Below are 26705 nucleotides of genomic sequence, written 5' to 3'. Positions count from 1 at the left end.
GAACAAGTACTCTGATCACTGGAAACGATGACAGCATGAGGGAGGTGCTTAGACTTCTTCCAGGGGCCACGTACGAGAGAAAATAATTAATTCTTCGGTGGAAGCGAAATAGGTCGTATTGGGCACCTGCTGTCAAAAGGAGAGGCCAGGCTGCGAGCCTGAGAAAAGGTAAATCCTTTCCTGCAGCCCTCATTCTCGTCACCTGATCCCCGATTAAATCCCCTGCTGTACAAGCACACCTTCTGTTTGCAGGTAGAGGGAAGCAGGGCTGTGAGAGGTAGTTATTTTAGGGCTGTGCTGTGTAAGCACCACCACAACGAAGCAAGGACTGAGGATGCACCTCTGCACAGCACCATGCAGACAGTCACCTCGGGGATGTTTCTTGTCCCGTGAAGACAACCGACACTGACATTGTTTCAGAGGTGTGGCTTCCAGGTCTCCCCGTCGGTGCCCTACCTCTAGGCATTTGGCACACTAGAATGGCACACCTGGCTGCCAGACACGTACCCACCCAGGCCCTTCCCCTCCCACCACACACAGCTCTCCACTGCCTCGAACCCACATCTGGAGGGCACCTGCAGCTTGGCACAACTTAGCTTTGAGACAAGGGGATCGGGGAAAGCCGAGAGATGGCTTTGCTTGGTCCTAACACAATTTTCGTGCGAGCGCCACGGCACGTTCAGGAGAGGCTTTTCTGGCGGCAGGGCTGCAGGCAGCTCCGGCGGAGGGGGCGCGGAGCCCGCCCGGACCCCCGCCCCGCGCCGCATTTTACTCGATTGTTTATTATTTTCCGAGGGGCGGCGGCGGGGCGGGGGCGCCGGCCAATGGGAGGCGCCGCCGGCCTGACGGGCGACGAGCGGCGGCCAATGGGCGGCGAGGGCGGGCCCCGGCGGTCACGCGCGGCCCCGGAGCATGACATCATTGAGTTCGCACGGCGCAGCCTAGCTTGGCGGGGGCGGGGCCGGGCGGGGCGGGGCCGGCGCCGCCGCTCCCCGCCCCGCGCCGTGTGGGCGCAGGAAGGTGTTAAGTTATAATGATGGAGCAATTAAGCGATAAGTGGCTATAATTAACCCCACGTGGGGTAACAGAGACGGGCTTAAGTGGACACGGCCGCGTTGCACAACGAGTTAGTGGCAGGGTAGAACGGTGTTTGGTCACTCGGAGCCGCCCAGGCTGAGGGAGAAAAGGTGTCTATCTTCACAAGTCAAAATTCCTTCAGATAATCCAAGATGAATAATAATATTAATAAAAAAAGTGAAATTTCTTGCTGTATCTCAGTAATTCGACTGCTAATTGCATAAACTCAAGAACTGCATGTACCCCCAAGTATTTAAAATCTTTTAAGCAAGCTTTTGAGCAATCTCAGCCTAAAGAGCAGGTTTTAAAAAAGGATTTAAAATACGCAATTAGTTTTTGCTTTTTCCCCACCCCTTATCTTTCTTCCTGGGCCTCAAAGTATATTTGTATCACATTCATAGCACATCAAGAACTTAGCTATTGGTTTAAGATGGAAGCTGAGATGCTCCTTCAATGGCACATTAAGAAGAGGGATATCAGGGTAATACCAGTATTGCAGGCCTCATAAATAATGCTGAGAGTCCAGTTTGAAGCCAGCTTGAGGTGATCTTTAAGTTATTGTTCATCACTTCAGGGAAAATTTTATAGCTAGAAATCTGTGGCCATCTTTGGCAAACCCATCAAGTTTCCATGGCACAGTTTGGACCCTTGTTCTGTGTCTGCCAGTCAGCCAATCTTTCCATAACAACTGTGAAACCCAGTAGCCAGTTTTAGCCAAATTGGGCAAAAAGTTAAAGTCTCAGGGTATGAATCTGGCTGCTTTATAAATGACATTTCTTTCTAATCACCAGCATCCAGGTTGCTCTGAATCAGCCACAAAGCCTGTTGCCTATTGCCCAGTCTGTGTTTAAAGGACACAGTAGGGAACTCTGGGAAGAACAAAAACACACTAAAGGAGCCACTCTCTCATGGTGTGGATGGGAGGGGTACACAGGGTTATTACAGGGGACAAACTTCTCAGAGACCAGGCTGCAGGTGTCTCACAAAACAGCCCATGATATGCTTGTTCGTGTGAGGTCCATGTAGACAATGCAGCTGTTGTTTAACATAAGTGCAATATAACATTAATTTATTGAGCGGCAGTACACTTCACAGGAGATGTCCTTAATGCTGTACTGACAAGAAATTCCAGGTCTCCCACCCCCCATGTGACTTTATCTCCAGCCCTGCTTTTGCAGTTAGATATTTGTGTGAGAGGTGAAGCCAGAAATGTCACCTGCACGTCTCCAATTGCCATGTGACTGTGACCCTGCCAGATCCATATAATCCAGATACCGTGATAGGCACAGGTTTCCCACATCAGCCTGAACGGCCACAGCAGATAAAAGGAGATGCAGAGGAAGAAGCAGCCCTGCCCTAAAACACTTGCAGTCTAAGTAGGCAAAGTAAGTGAGCTGGCTTTCAAATGGCCTGAGGGCTGGCCTAACTTTATTCCTGTTGAAGTCAGTGATAAAAATCCCATAAATGGAGCCTTTTGGAAAATCCCACCCTTGGGGCATGAAAGTACTTAAAGGAAGAGACTGAAAATTGTGCAAGCTTTAGATTCAATTTTCATCAGTTTTTATGCGTATTTCAGAGGCCCCAGCCATGGAATGACAATACATCCTGTGACTTTCTGTTTTGCTCATGCACTTTTCATAAGCAAAATGTGTAGGAAAAATTATACTGTGGTTTTAATTACGCCCCTAGACTGCATTATCATGGGCACACACGTGGTGCACGGAGCTGTGAAGAACTGGTACCATGACGTGTGATAAAGGTCGTGCGACTGATATACCAGTGAATTCTGAAGAGGACAGATAATCTTGCTCAAGGCTGGCACTCAGGTGATCCAGTGTCATTTCTCAGTTCTGGCATGGGCTTCCTGTATGACCTCAGTACAGTCATGTAATTGTTCAGTGCCTCAGTCCATCATCTTTTTAATAGGGTTACTACTTAGTTACTTCCTTTCTCCCGCCCTCTCCTGCCTCACTTAGACTGCAATTCTGCCAGGGAGTGGAGCATTTCTTACCACGTGCAGGCCCTTCATCCAGTACAATGAGACCTAATAGCAGTGCTGGTAGAGTAATGCAATGCCAATTAAATAAATAAATGAAGATGATAATATCATTTAGGACTAGATTTGCTGCTTGCAACCCAGCCCAAGGTCAAAGTTCTGTGCTTCCCTGGAGCTTTGGGATGCGCTCCATGTGGAGGTTTCTGCAGTGGTGAAAATCAGCCCCAAGCAGTAGCTAGTTTTGGGAAAGGGCTGAGCACCGGTCACAGTTTCACAGGTGGCCTTCTGTGGCTAACTGCTGAACGTCACAAGGAAAGCCTCCTTGGAGATGTAGTTGGCCTAAGCAACTTCTCACCACACCTTTTTGTCTGAACTTGGTTGCTGGCTCTTCAATGCCACTGTGGTTTTCCTCCCTACCAACTGCTAAATCATATACACAAATGCCAGTGTCACAATTGGAGAGTGGCTGGTGTCTTTTTGAGCTGCCTTGCATTTTTGTAGGGGCCATGTTACAACAAAAGCCGTGGCAAGGCACTCAACATTGTGACCCAAAATGGAGTTGCAGTGAAAATTATTTCCATTACTTGAACCTGCATTTATTCTGATTAATTCGGTGTCTTTTGCTATATTTAGACAACCAGGGATTAATTGTATGCATGCTGAAATGCTGTCCCTTGTAATAAAATCACACTAAACTATTCCTAACTTCAGTGGCTCTTGAACTAGACACTTAGGGCCTTAGGCCTTACTTAGTAGCACGCGTGAGGCATGCAGGATCAGGGTCTCGATTGTTTTATAATCAAACTGAATGGTTTACAAATCTCTCTACTTGTCTATAATGCAATACATCAGGAATAGTTTGTCTGCTAATTTTATCCGGCACATCTTCTGAAGCACACTGCTTCTCAGTCCATGCTATTGTATCTTGTCTCGGAGACCATGTTGGACTAAATCTAGTCCACCACAGTCTAGGTCGGTATCAAGCCGGGTAAGAACTGATACATAGAAGTTGCCATATGAAGTATTTATAACTACATCCATATTAATAGCTTTTATGTTCCTTGGTTTTGTGGGTCACCCCTTTATTCAACCCATAATTAACTACATATTCAAGTGAGCTACTTTGGAGGGCTTTCTGCTAGGGCATAGCCTCTAAGAGGGAGGTACAGCGAGATTGTATTTCACGTGTGGACATGTCTGAACACGTTCCTGGAATCACCCACAGGCAGAGTGAAAGTTTTCAAATTACTAAATTAGACTCTGTATTTTAAAGTTTACCAGAACAGCTCGTGTGCACTAATAATTTTTGACCAGTGAAAATGAGTACAGAAAAGAAACAGGCCTAATACAACTCTTGGAAAAATTTACCGGGTACTTGGAGAGGTTTGAACGCTTTCCACTGGGCCGGCCGGACAGGGCTCCGGGGCCGCAGGGACGGCAAGCAGAGAAGCGCTGCCCTCCCCAGGCGCCAGCGGCTTCTCCAGCCCGCCCAGCTCCGGCGCCTTCCCCCATCCCGGCGCTCCCGCCCCGTTGGGGCGGCTCCTGCGCGGCACCGCCCGCCCGTGGGCGGGCCCTGCCGACCCGTGCGGTTTGGTTGAGTCTCCCTGCGTGTGTCTATAACTTTGTGTTGCTGCCGGTGGTTGTTAGGAGGAGGGATGTGGAAGTCGGCGGCGAGCAGGGTGACAGGCTGCTCGGGCGGGCTGCGGCGGCGGACGGGCTGGGCGCGGGCGGATCGCTTGCCTCTCGCCGGCTGCTCGCAGGGGGAGCGGGCGCTCTGCCGTTTTCCCATCCTTCGCCTTTAAAGGGAAGGCTCTCTGGAGCTGAAGGCGCAGGAGCAGCAGGAACCATGCAGCAGCGCTGCTTCTTCCTCCCGTGAATTCGGATTTCGATTGCTGCCGGTTGTGGAGGTGGCTCTCGATCCAGCACCCCCCCGCCGTCTCCCGCCCCTCCCGATGTGGCTTTGCCTGCCTCGTCTGCCTGCGCTTTTTAAATGACTTAAGTGAAGGGGGGAAAAACTGTCAAGATGGCAGCAGCAGGAGCAAGGAGGTTATGAATGTGGTGTTGATGCTGGAACAAAACGTATTCTCTTTGGCAGCCCTAGGGAGGGCTTAAAGCTACTGGACCTGTTGGAAGACTGGCGATTTGATTTGTTCCCGTTGCATTTGCTTTTTCCCTGCAAGAAGGAGGATTTATTACTATTTTTTTTTTTAACCGAGCAGCCCCCGGGGTGGCCTTCTCCTGCCTCCTCGTCCGTCGGCTGTGAGATTTTGGGGGGTTGCTTGCGCTTGGCTTGGGGGCACTGCAAAGTGACAGGTTTACGCTAGTGTGCAGTTGGATGTATGCTAAGACTTCGGCTCCCTTTAGGGCGTTTTGAAGAAGGAAAAAGTCTTCGGTGTAACCCAAAGGACCGCTCTCCCTGCCCTCCCGCCGACGGAGGGCGCGAAGGACCACCCCCCCAAAAGGCAAGATATCTGCGGAAGCGACGAGGAGCGAGCTCGGAGGCACCGGGGGCGTGAGGGGGTCTTCTCCCGGCTGGATACAGCGCGGTTCTCGCTGAAGCTACTTCTGCATCCGCATGGAGTGAAACATAAACAAACGCACACACGCACCGCGGGAGCGGCCGCCGCTCCGCCGGCGCGGAGGTCAGCGCCGCGGGCACCTCCGGCACCGCCCGGCCCGTGCTGCCGCCCTGCGCGGCCGCTCCGGCTCCTAATCTGATTTTTTTTTTTTTTTTTTTTAACTCCCTCCCTCCCCTTCTCCCCCCGCCTCCCAGCTCCGGCGTGCGCATCGCCCGCGGGGAGCGGGGCTCGGGGCGCAGCGGAGAGCCGGCCAGCCCATAGCGGAGCGCGGCATGCCCGCCCGGCAGACCCCCGCCTGCTAGGCTCCCGTCGGCACCGAGGAGGCGGCGGAGGAGGAGCGGGGTCGGCGGCCGCCCGCCCGCCCCGTCGCAGCGCCCCGCAGCCGCCCGCGGGGGAGGCCAAGATGGCAGAGGCGTCGCCCCCAGCCCCGCTCTCGCCCCTGGACGTGGAGCTGGACCCCGAGTTCGAGCCGCAGAGCCGCCCCCGCTCCTGCACCTGGCCCCTGCAGAGGCCCGAGCTGCAGGCCAGCCCAGCCAAGCCCGCCGGCGAGTCGACCGCCGACGCCGCCTCCATGATCCCCGAGGAGGAGGACGACGAGGAGGAGGGGGGCGGCTCGGCCATGACCGTCGGCAGCGCGGCTCCCGCGGGCGGAGAAGCAGCGGCGGCGGCGGCGGCGACCACCGCCGTGCCGGAGGAGGCGGCGCGGCTGCTGGCCCCGCTGCCCGGCGGCGGCCCGGAGGGACCGAGCCTCTCGCCGGGGGGAGCGGCGGCGGCGGCAGGCGGCGGGGGGCTGAGCGGGGGCCCGGCGGCGGCGCCGAGGAAGTGCTCGTCGCGGCGCAACGCGTGGGGCAACCTCTCCTACGCCGACCTCATCACCCGCGCCATCGAGAGCTCCCCGGAGAAGCGCCTCACTCTCTCCCAGATCTACGACTGGATGGTCCGCTGCGTGCCCTACTTCAAGGACAAGGGCGACAGCAACAGCTCGGCCGGGTGGAAGGTGAGGCGGGATCCCGGGGCCGCGGCGCTCCCGCCGCGCCGCCCCGACGGGCGGGCTGCCCCTGGAGATGCAGCCGCGGAGCGGGGTGCTGGCGGCTCGCCCCGACAGCAGCCCGCCGGGCGCTGGTTGTGCTGATGGTGGTCGCCCTGTCGGCTTTGCTTTTTTTTTTTTTTTTAGGAGAGGGATTAAGGAAAGTTTTGTCTCTTTCTTGTCGCTTTGTACAAGCGGTGAGGGCTATTGACTCTGAGGGCAGAGTACGCGCTGGAGCTCAGTTGACTTTTGTGATGCAAAAGCACATAAGCAGAAAGATAGAGGGAGAGAGTAAGAAAAATGAAAAATATTTGTAAGGTGTGTGGGTTTTGCTTTGCCCTTTTTTTTTTTTTAAGTTATGGTAACACCGGAGGTAGTTAATGCTGGAAACGAGCAGAATTGCTTTGATGTATGGTCAGTCTGCATCTCAAAGCTCAAATACAGAAAGACTTTATTATTTTTGTCAAGGAAACCCCCAGTTTTTTGCCCATGTGTTCCTCAAAAGCAGTAGAGGGAAATTCGCGTTTTGACATTTCTTCATAAAGTTAATCAAAGCATGGAGTTATTGGCTGTTCAGCCCCTGGAATGCGTGGTTTGTGATTCCTACGTTTCCAGTGTATGAGAGCACCGTCTACTGATAGTCCCAGCATTTTCTGTCCAGCACTGCGACAGTGAGCAGCTAAGAGTACTACCGTTTTAATAAGTGAGGGGGAAAAAAAAAAAAAAAATATCTGGTTTTGTGGCTTGTTTGCTCAGCGCGTGCAAAAGCACGTTGCAAGCAGGCAGGGTTTTACCCTCAAGAAAGAGTCATATAAGGCCTACCAGGAGCCAGAACTGCATGTAAAGCACATTTGAAGTGATTTTCAGAACTGCTTTTTTTTTTTTCCTTAGTTTTCCTGTTCATCTGTCAGCGTCTGTTGGACGCCAAAATGTCACATACTTGCAGCTGTACAAAAATGCAGGTGCTGCTTGATGCCGATACTGTTTGCAGAAGGAAATCCCAGCAAGGTTCAGTTGCTGCTGAGGGCCGATACTAGCAGCATCTGACACTGAGTTTTTGTATGGATGGCTGAAGGTAAATTTGCCAGCAAGTTCAGTGCTTTTATAGAAAAAATTAAATTTTCTCTTTGAATTTAGCTAGATTTGGATCAGGTGATAACTTTCAGTATACAAATTGGTCACAAATGCTGTATAGATGAAACATTTCTGGCAGTTTCTGTACTAGCAGCCTTATCATGTATTTTGGTGCCCGAGTAGGACTTGCTGCTAGGAATTGAAGTGCGGCTGTATGATTTTTACCTTCCAAATGAAGCACAGGAGAGGAAGTATTTAGTTGACAGACTTGTCTTAGGCTGGAGAAAATACAAACACAAAGTTTACTGCTGGCATGGCTAGCTGAAGACAAGGCTTTTAAAACCACACATATTTTTTTACAGCTTTTTTGTGTGTATTAGATGTTGAATTTTGATCTGACTTTACAAGTGTGACGCAGAATGTGCTAAAGGGTTACATCTTCCAATGACAGCCTGTGCCTTCATAAGTTGTTCGGTTTCACACACAAGCAGTGGCTTTAGATGTCAGCTGTTACGGCAAATCCAGCATTTTTATCTGGTACTTTGAATTTTCAGTGAATTCTCAATATCTTATTCAAACAAAGATTTACCTAACAATGGGGGTAACACTGTTTTGAATTTGGTGACAAAACTCCTTTTCACTTTAGCAGAAGCAGAATCTGGGCCATAATATGAAGTGCTTACATTGATTAGTATCCTTAATACTGTAACAATTTTTTTGACACTTTATACTGTTAATTTGATATTGATTCCTTTGCTGAGCAGCATTAACTGGTACTTGGAGGTAATTAAAATGTTAAAAACTTGGATCCCTTGAGATTCTTCTGTTATAATTTAGTTCAGAAGTTTCTCACAAGCCTTTAGGATGACCTTTCTCAGGACATGCAGTCACACTGGTAGCAGCAAATTCTGCCTCTGATTATGAGATGTCTCTAAAGTTAGGGTAAGACATTCAGTCACATTAACGATGGGTGTAGTTGTGTGTGGGTGGTAGGGGCATACTGGAAGGGGCCAGGGGGAGGTCAGGAGCTAATAATTCGCCAGGCATCTGAAACTGGAAAACGTAAGTCCTTAGCAAGGCTAGGATTTTTTTTTAAGTGCGTATACATTCAGAAGAGGACTACGTCAGTTTCTTGGCTGTAGAGTAGTTTAGTTTGTGCAGAGGCAATATTCTTATATGGGGACTCCATCTTAGTCTCCTGATATTAAAACACATTATATCTTATTATCATCTTTGTTTCCTTCCCAGGTAATGAATACAACTCTTCAGGAACTAATGTCAGCTTTTCACATTAGACTTCTTCAGATTGCTGGTTACACCAAGACTTTAAGTGAACAGAAGATAGTTCTGTGTTAGAAGGCTTTTACCTTAATTTAGAATATTTTTGCACAGCTAAATTAATCGTTGAAGGTAGCAAACTCATTTAACAATAATCTGCTCTGCCACTGAGTGGGAAAACTGTTATTTTCAACAAAGGGAAGACGAGAACTTGGTCTTATTACCTTATGTATTATTATATATGAAATATTACTACTGTTTCCAGTGAGATGTGCTGAACAACATAATCCATAAATATAGCTGGTATTATTCTCCTCAAACAATTATTTTAAGAGCTATAAATTAGAGTTATAACTATCACTTTTTTTTTTTCCTGCCTAGGACATTAAAGCAGAAGTGAATATTTCAGATGTGGTTAGGAAGGCATACATTACGTTTCTGGTAATTCGGGTAAGGTTTGCCCAATACACCCCCCCAACAATCTCCTTTGCTTCCCTCTCCCCCTGGCCCCAGTGGGATGTTGGCTAACCCAACAGTGCCTGAAGCTGACTAGGGCAGTAGTGCACGGTGCAGTGCTGCAGAGGTGCCACACTCCGGACACTTCTGTGTGCCGCGGGCAGCCCCAGCTGGTACAATCCCATACACTTCCAGACCACTGGAGAGGGTTTCCATGCATATTCCAGTATCGGCTTCTGTCTTGAATACTTAGAGAAGGTCGGTATTTATGTTCATCATCGCCGAAAGCGGGAAGAGATCCCAAGGTGAGCTGGTTTCACCCTTGTGAAATTCACTGTGCCAGGTGGCTGTTCCAGGTACTTCTTCAGAACTCCCGATGACTAGATCTTTCCTCATTCAGGTATCTGTTACCCAATCGAAGTCCTTCAGTCACAAAACTAGTGTGCCAACTTAAAAACCAGGTTTTATCTTACTAGTATTTAAGGTGAAGCACTCACTTCCCTCAATAATCTTGAAATAGGAAACTGAAAAACCTTCTTGTATGTGCACGTAGTAGAGATGCCCAGTTTCACTACAGTTTAAGTAATTCCATACCTCTTCCCACGATGTTACTTTGTAATTTCTTGCAGCACTATCTTGTGAAACAGTCTTTTCTACATGGAGAGTACACTAGGGGGACTATTTTCCTCTTTGTTAAGTGATATGGCAAGACTGAATCTCGTCCTTTATAGAGAGATACCAGCAATTCCCAAATTTAAATGTAGCTGATTTGTTTTGAATTGTTTTTCATATCAGAAGCCTATTCTGTTTTCCAGAATTTGTTGTATTCATCTTCCACATAGAAGATAAACACTAGCTGCTGGGGAATTTACTTTGAAGGGGAGATTTTTGTAAACTTTGTACATTTCTTACCATGTTTTATTGGCCAGTATGTACCAAAGGGCTGCAGTCCCTTCGTTGTAGCAAATGCACGAGTTTCTTCTCTAATTACTGAGACTTGAAAAGGCTTGAGAAATTTGCCAGTGATGTAGACAGATGTCTAAATCTGTTAGCCAGATGCTGATAAGCAAGATGTGTCGGACTCTTTTTATCATCTTCTTGCAAAGATGTGAGGAGGAAGTAACACCACTCTCTTCTTCTCCTTCCTTGGATTGATACACAATGTCTTTATCAGAAGTGGCAACATAAAACTGGAGTCTGCGTCAGTTTCTTTTTTTCCTCTATTGACTTTTAAATTTCTTTTTTATTTCTTTAAAGGTTCTGTTTCCCAATTAACTGCTAACAGGAATATTTTTTCAGCTTTATATTATATTTTTAAAAATATATTTAAAATATATTAAATTATAAAATTATATTTTTAATATATATTTTTGTGTTGCCTTATTCTTCTGTACCGAAGAGTTTGAGTTACAAACTGTAGCCTGATTATTTTAAGTTTTGACCCACCACAGAGAGCATGGATTTAAGCACATGAATGGATCCTTGGGACTTCACTGGGATTACTTGTGTGCTTAAACTTTCTGCTTAAGCATCTTACCTGATCAAAGCCTTACTGTGTTGTGCTTTAACAAAATACTCAAACATTTGTAAATGACTTTTGTGCTGAGCAGTGTAAAGACGTGTGGTTCCAGTGGTTGAAACCACTAGATAACAAATGTCTTTCATCAAAGAAGAGTATACTAGAGGAGTATACTGTAGTAGCACAGTAACAAACGACTTTTTAAACTTTCTAGTATAAACTATATGTAGATATTAGCACATATTATTATTTCATATCTGTAATGTATATCAGAGATCTCACTTTTCCCCAGCTCATGCAGGCAGGTGCCAGCTATTAGAGCAGTGAGAGAGAGACCAAGTAAGTAGCTCTCCCAGAATCATTCACATTGTTTGGTCCACAGTGTGACAGTGAGGAGCACCTCTGCTGAAGGACTTGTTAAATGCAGATAAACACATCACCCTGGTGAATGTCTTCATCTGGAAAGAATCACAGGCTATGATAAACTCAACTTTTGATGTCAATGGAAAACTTCCAATCAATGATGATGTGGTACTGCTGGATAGTTATCACAGCCAGGTAGACCTGCATGATAAATGCTGGAATTGATGTCCCTCCATTGTTCAGAGATATAAGGTTACCTAAAACAGTCATGCAGCAATTGAGGTTGTCTGTAATAGATTTATTAGTGTCAATATTTGTACATATTTAAAATTTGAGCATATTTAAAATAGGAAGCTTGAGGGTCAGAGGTTGGCTTCTACTTTTACTTGTGTGTTTCAAAGTACACAGTTAATGCAAGTAAAAATTAAATCACCTTGATGGCAGCTATATCTGATGTATTGTATTGGCTTGAACAAACTGTCTGAGACTATGAGGTTGGGGAGATGAAATGTCCTGGCACGTCTGCCCTGGACTTCCTGCCTCTGCTTGGTGTTGTCCTGGTGAAGCGAGTGGTGTCTTACTCTCGAGGTCATTTTGTATTCGGGTCATTTTGGTGGTGCTACACTATTTTGCTGTAATCCTGGGAGATTAGGGGAGGCTGGGCACGTGCTGGTGCTTTTAGAAAGGCGAGTGATTAGGGTTAGCTGTGTGGTTTTGTCAAAGCTCTTTGTGCTGATGTGGACAAAGTAGCAGCCCGGAGTGGAAGGTAGGCAGCTCTGGGGCAGCCCCCTGCAGCCTCCTGCAGCGGCTGGGTGGGTTTCAGCCAGCTCACCTGGGCTGGATGGGTTGAACAAATGTGAAACCACCCCAGAAAATTACGGTGGGTGTGCTGGCTTCAAAGGGAGGCCGAAGGGATTGCGTTTGAGATAGGGAGAACTGAGGATAAGCAGCCAAAGCATTTCTCTAGGTGGCAGCCTCCTAAAGGTGCCCTGCTAGATTTTGGCAGCCACTTATTTTGCGTGGAAGTATGGAAAGTCTTTTGTGAGGATTGTTTCTTATTTGCAATGCAATTAAAGTGGGTCTTGGTGTAGTGGCAGCTTGCCAAAGGAGAAACTGAAAGTGTTTCTTAATGCAAGTTGCTGCTTAGGCTAAAGTCTGCGTGCTCTTGTTTCTCTCTCACTTGTAGAAAAGCCTTACTACTATGTCTGCCACAGAAAACATGCCCAAGGGCAGCATTACAAAATGGCAATATTAGTTTGCTTTAGAGGCAAAGGGCCCTCTGCGTTTGGAGGTACTCTGTCTGGAGAAGGGCAAGCTCTGACCATCCTCCTGCTGATTCGTTCCCCTTGCCGTGGAAAACTGAGATTCTCAAATTGGCTTTGGAAAGGACCACAGCTTGGCCAGGCCCTGGAACAGAAGGTGCTTCCAGGTCCGGCAGATAGTGACAATCCCGATAAAAGCCTGGTTGATAACAGCACTCAGGGAGGTGCGGGGGTTTTTTTGATGTGGCTTTTCTTGGGACTGACAATTATGTGCATAGTGTGGCAGTTCAGGGACAAAATGAAGTGTTTGAGTAATGTGCATAGTCATGCAGTTTTCTGTACTGCTGTCTCAGCACACCATGAGTTAAGTGAAGATTATGCTTAACCTTTTATTTGCACTTCTTTTTGTGCTTCTACAAACTTAGGCTGTTCTGTTACAATTTCCTGAGCGTTGCCACACACCAAGCTTGGAAAATGAGGTGCATTTAGCCAATTTATGGCCTGACATATGTTAATTAACATTAATTACCTGCTTGAATAGTCCATTTAGCACTTATTATTAAAAAGTGGCTTGTCTACAGAAGGGGATTTCCCTTCAGAGTGAGATGTTTTGTTCTAACTTGCTTCAAATGAAGTCAGGTTGGGGTATCCCGGGCTTCTCTGCATGGCTGCACCAGCTTCCTGATGCTCTAGTTGTGTGTGTCGGATACAGTTGTACCACTGATAGGCACCAACTCCTTACCCATATGTATTTGGCATTTATTTGACAACGGCTTAGCTTCCCAAGCAAACTAGCATGTTTCCAAGCATTTTCTGCTAGTGGTGGGTACAGCTCTTGCTCATCTGCTTGAGGCAAAGAGCCATGCCAGGAACTGCAGGGGCATCTGGAGTCCTGTGGTGATGTGACCCCAGTCCTTTTGGGGTGAAGGAGTAGGAAAAGCTCAGCTGTGTGAGGCTGGAGAGGGGATGTAGGAGTTGCTGGGACACACCGTGGTTCCTTACAGGGAGGTCATCTTCTGCTCTCTGTGGATGAGGATGATGGACCTTAGGGCTCCTGGAGCCTTTGAGAGCACCACTGGAGTGGAGTGTCATCTCCAGCAACAGCAGGAGTCTTGCTGGACTCATCAACTACATTACCTGAATTATCTCCTGGGTAGTGTTTTGGGTAAGGGTTGTCATGGATCATTGGTCTAAAGTCTGTGAGGGGAGTAAGAACCAGAGAGGACTTGTTAGATTTCCAAATACCAATACTTAAAAAAAAAATCCGTGCCTCAATTTTTCATATCCCAGTTTCTCATTCCTGTCTTGGGAGACTCCAGGGACTTTATGTCCTACTTCACCTTCCCAATTGTAACACCAGTGGGAGGGTTGCATGTTGCATTTCCCAGGGAGGTGGAGGGCTGGCTCGTAGCTGTGCAGGGCATGCTGTGCAGTTTTGGTTTGGGATACAGCTTGGAGACTGATGAAAAGCAATGCCAGCACAGTGTGAGGAGTTGGGAACAAATGAATGATTGCATCAGTGCTCTGCCTCATCACTGGTGTGAAGTAGCAAGGGAGATGCCTTCCAGTAGGGCTAGAGAAGATCACTGCTTTTTGCCAGAGTGGTTTCTCCTGGTGCTGTGCTTGGTTGTGAGGTCCAGGAGGAGCCCCTCTTGCCCTGCAAAGCCAGAGTCCTTTCTTTGGGTGACCCACCTTGTAGGTTTACTTGAGGATTGATATGCCTATAATGCTGTTTTGCAGGGAGTTTGAGGGAGGTTGGGAGTTAGCAGCTTAATCACTCTGTGTGTGTCCTACCTGAACTTTGCTTACTGGGGCAATTTTCTTTATCTGTATCCTGGTACCTATTAAAAAATAAAGGCTATTTAAATACTTTTTCAGATTCCTTCTTAAGATTTCACAGACAGAGAAGTGCCCTTCTGTGGATTTGTACTAGTAAAGAAATGCCTTGTGAAAATTAGCTTTTTCAACAGATTTGTGCTAACAAATTGAGTGGATTCCTTGCTCTTTCACAACATGCTACATACTTTAGTGTTGAATTATGGAATTCTGGGTTCTCACATGAACATGTTTATTTGGCAGGGTGTTATTTTGCTTTTCTTTATTATTTTTCCCCTGATGGTGAAGTGTCTACTTGCTGCCTTTAAAGATGAGTGTAAGGACAGTGTCTTCTGGTACAGAAGGGTAGAGGCAGCCTATGGACCATTGTTGGAGGAGCTGGTGAAGCAAGGACAATGCCGTGTGGCACTGACAGCTTGTTGTCAGGGCCCTTGCAGTGTGTGCCTCCAGTTTTGGGTGTCAGAAGGCTGTGGGTGCAGGGCTCTGCCTGTGCAGCCTGGGGCTGCTCTACACCTGAGTGCTGCCTGTGGTCAGGTGCATTTCCATGGGGTGAGTCACTGGATCACGCCACTTCTTCATCCCTTCGCCTACTGCCCGTGCCGAGGTGAAGGGTGGGTCTGTGCTGACGTCTCCACACCAAAACCCAGTTGAGAGCTCTGGAATGAGGGCAGGAGGCAGGAGTGCTGCCAGAGAAGCCATTTTCCTCCTTTGACACCTACCACTCACACTGCTTTCAGACTCTGTGTTGTGCTGTGGGTCTGCCTGAAGGCTCCTCGTAACCCAGCCCTCAGCCTTTCAGTGTCTTCAGGCCAGCCTATCTCCACATCCGTGGCCTTCCAAGATCTTTGCCTCTCTCCAGGGAGCAGCGGAGGCCATGGCATTTCCAGGACCATGATCAGTGGGTGGGACTCAGTGTTAGAAAAGAGTTTTCAGCAGGTTTGCTGGCTCCTGAGTCATGTGAGCAGAAAAGGGCAGGTGTGTGCTGCTTGCCAGGACTTGAACAGGGAGGTAACATCTGCTTATCCCAGCCCTAGAGGAGTGGGAGACGACAGATAAGCTGGAAGACTGATGAGGACAGACGGCGGTCTGCTGTGGGAGGACAGATAGAGGAACACCCAAAAACATCAGGATGTGTCTGCTGGGGCTTTGCTCTGCGTCCTGGCTGCTGGGACTGCTCAGTTGGGAGTGGGAATGAAGAAGAGTTTGCATGGATGTAGGTTTATGACAGTGCAACTTTCATGGGTAGGTGAAGTAAAGAGGGCAGGTCTGAGTCTCATCCCTGCTAAAGGCCATGTCAAGGCAGGAGCATTTGCATTAGTGCTAGACAGAGTCAAGCCAGCAGTGCCAAAAATCCTGGTTGCAGCTGAGCCTGAGCCCCGTGTGAGAACTGAGTATGACTAGGGAGCATTAGTAACAATGTCTTACTTAAGTAAACAAAGCTTTGTTTAAAAATGTATTAATTACCTAGTAATATCTAATACAAGCTGCTCTCCTAGTCTAGACAGTCAGCACCTCTGACTCTGAAGACCATTTGCCCTTATAACTTAGTGCTTTCTCATACTGTATCACGTTGATTTCTATGCTTTTTCCAAAATAGGATGCAGAAGAATAAATATATTATTCTAAAGAAATAATTTTAGGGCATGGGCTGAATTCCAGGGCCATATTTGTTTTGTCTAGAATGTGGACTGAATTGTCTTGATATGTACTCACATAGCAGTGCTTTTAAATCCTGCTGTATCTGGAGTTTTTTCTCTCCACACTATCTCTTCAAACACCTATTGCAGCTCTCCAAAGACACATTGTGACCAAGGTTAACCCCACTTTCTTACATGAAATTTGCAGTGTAAACATACCTTTAAATGTGAGACTTAATCCAGATCAAAAGTTTCCGACTCTGTGTGAACCCCAATCTTGTGTAAATATATTTGCTAAGACTTCATGGAGGATTTATCAGTTTCACATATTAAGTTGTAGATATGCTTTAGTACATAAAATTTGGCATCTGACAAGTGACAACAGTGCTCAAGAAAGAATGTCTTATTGTTAGTGTTTCACAGGCTCCCACATTATCACCACTTTTGCTGATTAGTTTTGTGCAGAGAGCAGTGATGTGGTTTCCTGAAAGCCTGTAGCTTACTGTTTGTTCTGCACAACTGCTCTGGACCTTGACTAATTTTCAGAGAATGTTTTTTTTCAGGAATTTGTACAAGAAGGTGACACCAGTTCAAGCTGTGTCCCGAGATGCTTGTAAGCTGAGACATGTGGAGCTGCTGTCCCTGTGTTTGTGCAACACGATCTATTGTGCCTGAGTTTCACTGTATGGGGGAATTCAAAACCGTTTGTGTGAGATGTCAGGTTTCAGAGTGAATGGTGCTTCTTTAAGTATGCATCAAGACCGACAATGGGAGGCTGATGACCCTTCTATGCCTTTGTAGGACAAGAAAATTGGCACTGATAAAGATGCTGCCACTGTAAAAACTCTTGAAGCATTTTTTGAATTTGTTGCCTCAGCCATGTATGCGTCCCAGATAAGTGGGCTACATCTAAAATCTTTGATTCGCAAATGGAAGTCACGTCAGAGCTGTGCATGAATTGGGACAGAGGTTTCCAGCCTAGTTTGTACAGCAGCCAAAAGCTCCGACCTAATATTATGTTCATGATGTTGACAGTGTGATTTTCACTTCCCATGGCATGTTGAGTTATATTTCTTGCCCCAGTGCTCTTCTATCCTGATTCATGCATGGCAAAAATACTTCTGATTAAAATGTACTAGAAGGCTTGCATGCTTGGGGTAGGAGAGAAATCTTTTATAAGGAACTGTACTATATAAAGCTATGGGGAAGGGAGCTGTGGTGCTTAGGAAGGTATTTGAAAATCAATAGTGAGGCCATTTTCCATACAAAAAAGAGGGGAAGTGTGTAGTCCATAAGGTAGTGGCATACGGGACTGGGAGGAGGAAGGATTCTGTGAGCTAGCAGTAGGGTGTAAATCAACCTGATGTATGTTCATAGACATCTGACGTCTACTGGCCTAGTGGGGTAGCTCAAAGCAGGTGGAAGAAGCATATTGTTTACCTAATTAGAAACATAAATAAATCTTTCCAACATTCTTCTAAATTAAAATGCATTTGAAGCATATGTCAGACTTCTCACATTCAGGAAAGATCTCCTAAAACCCCACCGTTTCTCACGAAGGCTGTTTCTAGCCCACTTTCTGCTGGGCTCTGCCAGGTAACAAGTGTTCTTGGTTGGAAGATGGAGTGGGATGTGCATTAGCTGCTGGAGAATGCTGGGGTTCTTCTTGAGTGCACCTGTACTCCTTTTTAATCAGAGGGAAAAGGTCTATTATTTGAGATGATAGACCAGGAAATTGGAATAACAAAAGAAAATTATCATTGTTGAAATCATTGAAGACAGGATTTCACTTCTGTATTTATTGAGGAGTCAGTGGGAAGCAGGGCCTGGGCCGCAGTACAGTCAGAGCAGCTTCATATCTCCAGTGTATTTTAGACACCAAGGAGACAAAGATGATGCTAATTGCAAGAGAAATTACTTAACTGCTTTGTATTATGTGTGAAATGAAGGGGGAATAATGCTGATTGAATGACCTATTTTGACTTTCTCAGTATAATATGTTTAATGTTTTAGTCTTTTTCTGGACAGCGAATTATAATTTTATCAAATCCTGCTGGAAATTAATATGTGTCTGGGCAAAGTTATTTTATCCTCACAGTTTTAACTCCAAAGTTACATGTTGCTACTTAACTCAGTGGCAGGAGTTTTGTCTTTCAGCTGGAAAGGGCTTTTGCCATACAGCACAGTGACAATAGTACTTTTTGTTTTATACAAAATAGGGACCTGTCAGGAGGAATATAAAATAAGGCACTGAAATAGTCTAATTTAGAAGGAGAAGGGGCATAAATCTCCACCTCTCTCTGATGACAGAAGGCCAAAGTACAGCAGAAATGTTTCCCTGCTTGTAAAATGCCAGATGCCAAATGTAAAATACCAGAGAGGTTGTGCTGTTAAAGGCACAGCTATATCTAGCCTCCCTACAAGTTTTTCAGCCTTATTTTCAGTATGTGAGGGGGTTCTTAGACAACGAAGCAGCTCTGTTAGGGTCTTCTCAGCTTATTGTGCAGTTACAGAAATTGTTTGCTGTTTTGGATCAGTGTAAGGCAGAATAATACTGAATAAGTCCCAGATGAATGTGGGTGGTGAAAGGAGAAAAATAATTTCAAATAAAGAGGGGCATTATCAGCTGAGCAGCCAGTGTTGATCCTATGGTGCTGAAAAATGAAAGCAGGAAAAAGGCACTTTTTTATTAAGAATGGAAATTTTAGCTGTAAATTCTGTTCTGATCAGAGTTTGGTATTCTTCTTAAACTTGCAGCAAATTAACAGTGGTGCAGCAGTGCTGTGAAGCACTGAGAGGAAGAACAGAAGTAGGAACAAGCCTCCAGAACTTGAGAGAATCTTCAGATTCCCTGGCCATTTTGAACAACATGACCTGTAGTGTCACTTGCAGCTGCTGGATCCGAGAGTATAAATAGTGAAAAGAACGCTGATTTGGCCAGGATAAAATGTTCATTTTGGGTTTTTCCAACAGCTGTGTCAAGACTTAACCCTGGCAAAAGCTTCTCATGTGTCATTTCTATTCAGGCTTTTACTAAGCATGTCGAATGACAATGTTCTCTAATTGAAACTAAGAAAGGAGGAAAAAGGTAGTAAATTGAGAAATAGTGTGTATTTGGTATCTTCCCAGCCTGAAGGAAAAACACTGCTTGAATTGTATGATAACAGTTGTTTGAGAAATTAAGTATGGATTTCTTTTGATTGTAGTTGAATCATGACATCTTACTAAATTTATCCAGTTTTGAGTGCCTCCTTTCTGGTTTGACATTTTTGTTGGTGGCTGTTGGTTGTGTTTGGTTAAAAAAAAAAAAAAAGTTTTTCATTGTCACAGAGGTGGTATTTTCCTTATTTTTTGCAGGAAATTGTATCAGATATCAGACAACAAATTCTTCTAGGTGATTACAGACTTGTGGGGGTCAGCAGCTTTCTCCCTAGGAGTGAGTCGGTGGATTTGAGCAATGCCAGTGATGGGTTCACCCTATTTTCTAGGAGCTGCCAGGGAGATTTTGCATGGTTTGACCACAAACTGTAGATCACTGGAGTATCTCAATGGATAGTTTTCACTGTTCAGTGAAGGGCCAGGCAGAAGTACTAAATAAGAGCATTCTTTATTTACCCAAAAACCTACACAGAAAAAAGTATCAATAGTCAAATAGACAGAAGTCAAGTGCTTGGGAAGTACAAAATATCAGAAATAAATTTGCCTCTAACACTTGAACACTTGAAATTACTTCTCATGCCGGCTGTGACGCTGTTATTTAGTAAGGAGCTCACAGGCTCCATCCACCCCCACTCTCCCTGTTGGGCTGGATCCTTCAAGGGGTACTCAGGGTTTCAGCTCGTCCCCGTACTCTGTGTGGGCCCTGTGCCACAGCTGTTGCACTTGGCTCTGAGTACAGAAACACGCCCTTCCTGGTGTGTGTGTCTGTGTCATTTGCCTCAGTGTCCATAGGTTTCCCTGATGAGCACTGTCCAGCGCCAGATCTTTTCCCCTCCCCTCTCATCCCAGTCTCTTTTTCTGTGATTCTCATGCTCCATGCATCCCTCCTTCCTTTTCCTGTGACCTTCCCCACCTCTGCCCATCCCCAGTGGTTTTCATATCTGTTCTGCTAGTCCAGCTTGTCTGTTTTTTTGGTCCAGCTCCCCATTCCACATTTCTCCCCCGCCCCAGGACTGTGTATTTCCTGTGTCTTTCTTGCCTATCCTGGACCACTTATCCTGTGTCTAATCCCTGTTTCAGTTCAGGTTTGCAAAGTTATTAGTGCTGAGGAACAAACAGGGTTCTGGAGTAGGAAGTGTTGGACAATACAAGGTGTAGGTGGGGCTCACAGCACCACCTATAATTTAGAGCACTGTTTATATTTTTAACTGATCCACCCTTAGGTAAGCAATCAATGGTGCTGTCAGTGTGCAAATCCTTAGTCATTGGGATAATCCTGCTCCTTCTGCTGATACTGGGTACTGAGAGGTTGCTCATTTGTGTAGGAGATGGAGGGTCCTGTCTCAGAGAGACTGGGATGTATTACTTCTCTGTGGCCTGACCTAGACACCAAACAGCATCTGAGAATCTACAATTCACAGGGCTACTGAGCTGTCTCTAAAGTGTTTAATGGTATAGGTAGTAATTGCTCTTATTTCCATGGTGAGGGGCTGTTCCTTTTTCCTTCCTTATCTGTGTAGAGAGGAGATGTTCAAGTTCCTCACTGAAAAAATAGAAGCCATGAAAGTGTACAGTCCATAGTCATAGCATATTCTGTGTCCTCCAGTAAGGACTCTCCGACTTGATGGATTTAGACTTGAAAATATAATGATATAGCTGACCTTTTCTGATATCACTTCATGGTTTCTTGTACCTTCTGCCTCTGATACTAACTTCATGTTTGGTCTTTAATGGTTCTGGTAAAATGCCTTCACATCTAGGGAAGCTGATGACAGTGGTTTTGTTATCAGAATTAGATTGAGAAACTCATACTGAATTGTGGTGCTAGCTAGACCAAGTCATTTATTGGTGGGAATAACCTTGTATTGAGCTGTTAAAGAGCTTGGCATAGAGTGTGTCATCTATGAGTCTCTTGTTCCTTCATGATAAAAGTTCAAAACTTTAGTCAGGTTAACAGGGTGTCCTGTCCTCTTTCCATTGCAATAAAGTGTATGCAAGCACACGTTGCAACAAATAGTGCAAAGGCAAGTCTAGCACACCCTGCTTTTTACCCTGCAAGAGAAATCTGCAGTTTGATCTCTGCCACTGCTCTCCAGCCACTTAGGCAAGGTGGTTGGCTGAGGGTAGCTGATGCCTTTCAGGTGCAGCACTTCAGTTTCCCAGGCTATTGATAGCGGCTGTTTAGACACAGCTCTCTGGTCACGATATAGGGGGGTTTTCTGATGGTTGCGGTGACCTTGGGGGGAGAATTAGAGTGGATGTAATGTTTCCAAGAATTGGAGACGCCTGTGCCATTGCACTGGTGCACATTGCTGAATCAATTACTAGCATTGGTAGGATTTTGCTTTAGGGGAACCTCACAGCTATATCACAGTCTTGTTTATTAGTAGCATATTGCTAATTTGTTTTAATACAGAGCCAGATATTTGCAGGGAGAGGGAACCTCAGTAGTTGGTTTCTGTGAAGTATTTTCCCTATACACAGCACTGTTGCAGTGCATACCCCAGCACTATTTCTCACTTTAGTTTTTAGGAAATTTTTATTAGCTCCTGTGTGGAAATAAATTTGGTATAAGGCCATCATCCTTAGACGAGGAATTGCAGCATGGTGCCCCTACCTTTTCCAAAACCATTGATGACAACAAGAACTCTCAGCATGAAGATTTTCTAACTTTTTTGTAATGTGTCATTTTGGTGACTCAGTCTACTGTGGTGTAGGCCCCTGGTGAGCTTTTGCAGAAAGCCTTCCCAACAAACCTGTGCACCCTTGATCAAAATCCATACCACCAGCCTCTCCTGCACCCACTGCTGTCAGTTTACTGTGTTTGTAATTGATCGTCAAAGCGTTACATCTAATTCAAGTGGTGGTAGAGCTTTCCTTGAGATGCCTGTGTAGTGTTAAGCCAGTTAGGAGTTACAAATGTAAATATGTTTACAGAGAAAAGAGGAATGCATGAAAGCTGGTATTGCCTAAACAGCCAAAAGCAGCATGATTTTATGTTAGAGGGACACTGAAAACGTAGGTAGCCAGAGTGTGCTTCCAGAAGTCAATCCCAGCCAGAAGTGCTCGCAGTCCCTGCCTTCAGATGCACTGCCCATCTGCTGTAGCTGCTGAGGCAACATGGGGGAGAGGGCTCAGGAGTCCGTGGGCATCCTTGTGGAGTTTTGTAGGGAAGCTTGAAATGCCAGAGGGAAGCGTTGGCTGTATCTGAAGGGGTCTTTGTTTTAGATTTTCCCAGGCAGGAGCAGTACAGCTGGCAATAAAGTGACTCCTGACGCTGGTGTTTCATAACTGAAAGTTCAGCATTTTTCACAAGCTGTCTTACTTGGGGTTGTGAGCACGGGCACACACACACCCCCTGCACACCCCCCCAGCACATTGTTTACTTCCTCTGTAAGTTCTGGGACATTCAGTACTAAGGAGCATGATACGCTTGCATAAACACCCCAGCCAGATTTATCTCTCAAGCCTATCTTTCCTTTCCAGTCTTGGAAAGTGATTAATCTGCAGCACACATTTTGTTCTTTGATTGCAGGGCATTATTCTGTAATCATTTACAGTTTTGCAGAGCCGTAGCTCTGGCTTGATGGAGCATTTCTGTCATGTAGCCCGTGCTGTTGGCTGAAGCTTTAGCTGCGTAATGCAGAGGGAGCATTACCCTGTATCTCTGTGTCCTGTTAAAACTGTTTTCTATTTACATTGCCTGGTTTCTGCACATTCAAAAACATTCAAATGTGCACTTTAAAGTGCAGATAAGTGTCTGCAGCAACACATGCTGAGGACTGGTTTGTAGGTTTAGGAGCAGTGTCAGTTACTGCAGTGTGCTGGCTGCCAGCTGAGGTTTTCCTTTGCATTTATGGAGAGTGGAAGAGTTTAAGTAACTTTTGATTTCCATGCTGCAGGTCATCTATTGAAGGCTGCATCAGTTAGAAATGGGCAATTTATGTAGGTACAAGAACTGTACATTATTTCTTAGTGTCTGTGGAAAAGAAGAAAGTGAAGAGATTAAAGTTGAATCAAAAAATCTGTCCTGTCTGTACTGCACTGAGGCTTCTCTATGTGCCCTTTTTGTACCTTGTTTGTTAGCTATTGTGCAAGGAAAGGAGATGGAAGAGGTAGCAACCTTGAATTAACATGTTGTGGGTTTGAGATAAGGCTGTTGAGCAGAGTTTTGTTTGATGCAATTCTCCATGCTGCAACCTCTTCTTTCAGTAGAAAGATATGAAAAGTAGGTAGAAAAAATTCAAAGAAAACCTTGTTACTTTGGGTTCTGACATTGTGGTAATTTTCTTTTTTGCAAAAGAAATGTGCACTTTTTTTGGTCTACAAAGGCCCTGAAGTGGATGAGCCTGGTCTAGTCACCCATGAGACTTTTTCCAAAGTCTCTCAGAAATCTGGCCCACAGCATGTCAGATAATGCATTTTTCCATCACCTTATGACAAACCAAAGTCCTATAGTTATAAAACAGAGACCACAACAGCAATGGATTGCATGCAGATACCAGGAAAAACTGAAGGCGCTGCAGGTACAGCACGTCTGTTAAATGAAATATCCAGACGATTCCATTGAGATCCCAAGAAAGTTTTGTGTATTTTGCTGCTGAGAAGTCAAGACAAAAAAAATCTTCCAACAGCCTTCCTTGTCAGTCTGATCTTGAGGGCAGAACAAAGAAGGGGGGCTTTCTGACTGCAAATCCAGCAGTTGTTTAAGTGGGCAGGTGTCAAGAAGAGTACCCTGCTCTGCCTTGGAGATCTGACAGTGCTGGACCAGGGAGAGCAGCAGCTTCACTCCTCCAGCAATGGGCTAGGCCAGTAGTAGTGTGGTATTTTAGTTTAAACTCCTGTCCCCTGATTTCTGATGTAGAGGGGTGTCTTGAACGTCTGGTCACAAATGTCCTTTTCCCATCCTATAAATGTAAATGCCTGAATTCTAAATAAAAAGGAGCTTAAAAGCAAGGAGGAGGAAGGCTAAGGGTCTTTGGAAGCAGCAGCTGTTTAGGGAAACTATCAAATTGTGTAAGGAAAGGACAGGTTCAGAGTATGTGCATGCATGAAGGTATCCTCCTGCCTGGGTTGTGCTAAAACCCAGGATTAATGTTCAGTTGGTGCACCCAACTTTAAGCACTGGCAAGTGAGGGGAGGTGGCTCCAAACAGGAGGCAGAGTGTAGTGCAGTGCTGCTGAAGTGCCTGTGCCCTTCTGGCATGGCTTGTGGGCCAACTTCAGGACCACTGGGAGCTTTCTCTTACTGCACTTGGATGCATGCCACAGGGCCGTGGAGTCAGGGTTCAGCTTTGCTCACCCCAAATCTCTTATCACCTCAGAATGATTTGTAACAGTTGTATTTGTTTGTCTTTATCAGTGAGAGATGAACCCCTTTAATCTCTATTGTTTATGTTACTGTTTATACAGAGTACAGCTGCCCACAGAAAGATTTCTAGGACATACTGGGTTCAGTACAAAGGAGCTTCACACTGGAAACTTGAGGCCCCATTCCATAAGGCAGAAAGGAGCCTTTGCCTCAGTGTGGGTTAATTCTTCTACAGTCGGCTGAGTAGGCAGGATGATCATGGATAAAGAATGAGGCTGGTCAACTTATGTCCAGAGTAATATTTCAGGGAGTAGGAGGGGTTTTGCTTAGCCCTCCAGAAGCATCAGAGCTAATGTCATGCTGAAGTTACGACTCATGCAAAAGCTTTGGGAGGTAAAGAAGCTTTGGGCTTCAACACATTAAATTATGGAAGAATACATGCATTGAAAGCAAGGTCCTCTTGAGTGGAACACATGCCTCTAAGGGAGGCTTTGGATAAGAACCAGGTGCTGAGAACATTTGTTGGAGCATCCCAACCATTCACAGAGCTTCTGCTTGGAGCTCAGTAAAAATTTAGTCTGCTCCTGTGAATAGCCTCCTCTGCACTGTAACTGTGGTGCTAATGCTTTACCTCCACTCTTGCTTGGTGCAAGGGTGGGTGAAAACAAGATCTGTTTGCTTTTGCAGTCTGTATGGGTGAGTTTAGAAGGTGATGCCGTGGGTTTCGATGCAGAGGGACCATCTTCCAGATGCAGAGGAGACACTGACTCTTTTTCTTCCATCACATCAGCAGAGAACACCTGAATGATGGAAGTGTCCCAGAAGGGTGGAAAAGTGTGATAAATTGCATGCCACCATTTTATCCTATTTCAGTGCAACTGAAAAGCGAGTGTGGTGTTCTTTACCCAAGAAATTTGTTTTTAGACAGAGTAAGATCATTGCTAGGTGCTGCAGGTGTTGTGGACCTGCACAATTTTTGACAGTGATGGCTGCAGCTGGGGCAGATCTTTAGAGAGGACTTGAGCTGTGCAGCCCTAATAACAAGTGTAACAAACCCAGCAGAGACTGGAATGGGCAGTGGGGATATCTGAGGGCCTAGCAGATGACAGGCAGCTCCTCTTTACCACCACCCTCTAGCTAATTGCTGACTTTCAGTCCTTTCTCTTCCCTGAACTGTGAGGCATCAGAGATAACTCCTGCCTACAGGTCACCTACAAGGAAAACTGGACATTAAATTCTAAACTTCTAACCAGGCTTACATTTTACTTCTTTATTTAATGCTAGAGACTAGTTCTGGTCTTGAAGGCACCTCCTGTACAATGTAAAACAGGGCCCAGGGAAAGGAAATGAAATCAGAAATGGAGAAAAGTTATTTTAATCATAAATAGCTGTGGTAGGAAGGTAGATGTTTGTATGTGCAATAGTACAGTACCTACTGTGTGTATTTTAGGAGAACCTGAGAATAGCAGCTGTGCCGAAATTCTTGACAGTGAAGTCAAATATAGTTTAGGTTAAAAAAAAAAAAAAAGTGGCTGGGGAGGGTGGATTTGCAGCGTGAAGCCTGTCCGTGTTATCTCTGCCGCATGGCAGAACAGCCTGTGACTCTGGCACTTGCTTGTGAACACACAGTTCCCGTAATGGGATACGTCCCGCTCCTATCGGTGTGGTATTGTGCCTGGCTGAATGCTCCCCACCTCCCAAATTTCCCCAAGAGCTACAGTTGGATGACAGCTTTGTTTCTCCAAAGGCTGCCTGTTCTGAAACGTTGCTGGTTTTGCAGCCAGTGGACCTGTTGAGCTTTAAATCTGTAGAGCTCAGAAGAAGCAAAGCTGCAGGCAGTAAAACTAGAGCTCTTGCTAATGTGCCAAGGTCAAAAGGATCAAAACCTAAATTAAACTTGTCCCTGAAATTTGGCTATGAATCATAAATTCAGGAAGTTGTACATGAAAATCAGTCTGGGCACTATTTCTTTCTTAAGAGTCCTTTAGCTAAAAATAATGTATTGCGCTATAGTTATAAATAATACGGGCTTTTTTTTTCTCTTCCCCTGTCTAATTAAATTGTTACTCTTGCCACAACGAAAGGAAAGGGAAAAGATAATAACATGAATCTGGTTGAACAAGTATGTAGCT

At 45.7% G+C, this 26705-nt stretch overlaps 1 protein-coding gene across 1 annotated transcript in view; it reads left to right on the top strand.

Annotated features, from left to right (window-relative positions):
- The first annotated feature begins 6040 nt into the window (after window positions 1-6040).
- Window positions 6041-26705, top strand: part of FOXO3 (forkhead box O3) — an 88002-nt gene continuing 67337 nt past the window's right edge. Inside the window, exon 1 of the mRNA XM_021553805.2 lies at window positions 6041-6649. Within this exon, the coding sequence (XP_021409480.1) occupies window positions 6056-6649 (594 nt within the window). The 5' untranslated portion in view covers window positions 6041-6055. The remainder of the gene's footprint in view (window positions 6650-26705) is intronic.

This window comes from Lonchura striata, chromosome 3 (genome assembly GCF_046129695.1).
Source record: "Lonchura striata isolate bLonStr1 chromosome 3, bLonStr1.mat, whole genome shotgun sequence".
Classification (NCBI taxonomy): Eukaryota; Metazoa; Chordata; class Aves; order Passeriformes; family Estrildidae; genus Lonchura; species Lonchura striata.
The sequence above is the reverse complement of the archived record's forward strand: the minus strand, read 5'-3'. Positions and strand labels throughout refer to the sequence as shown.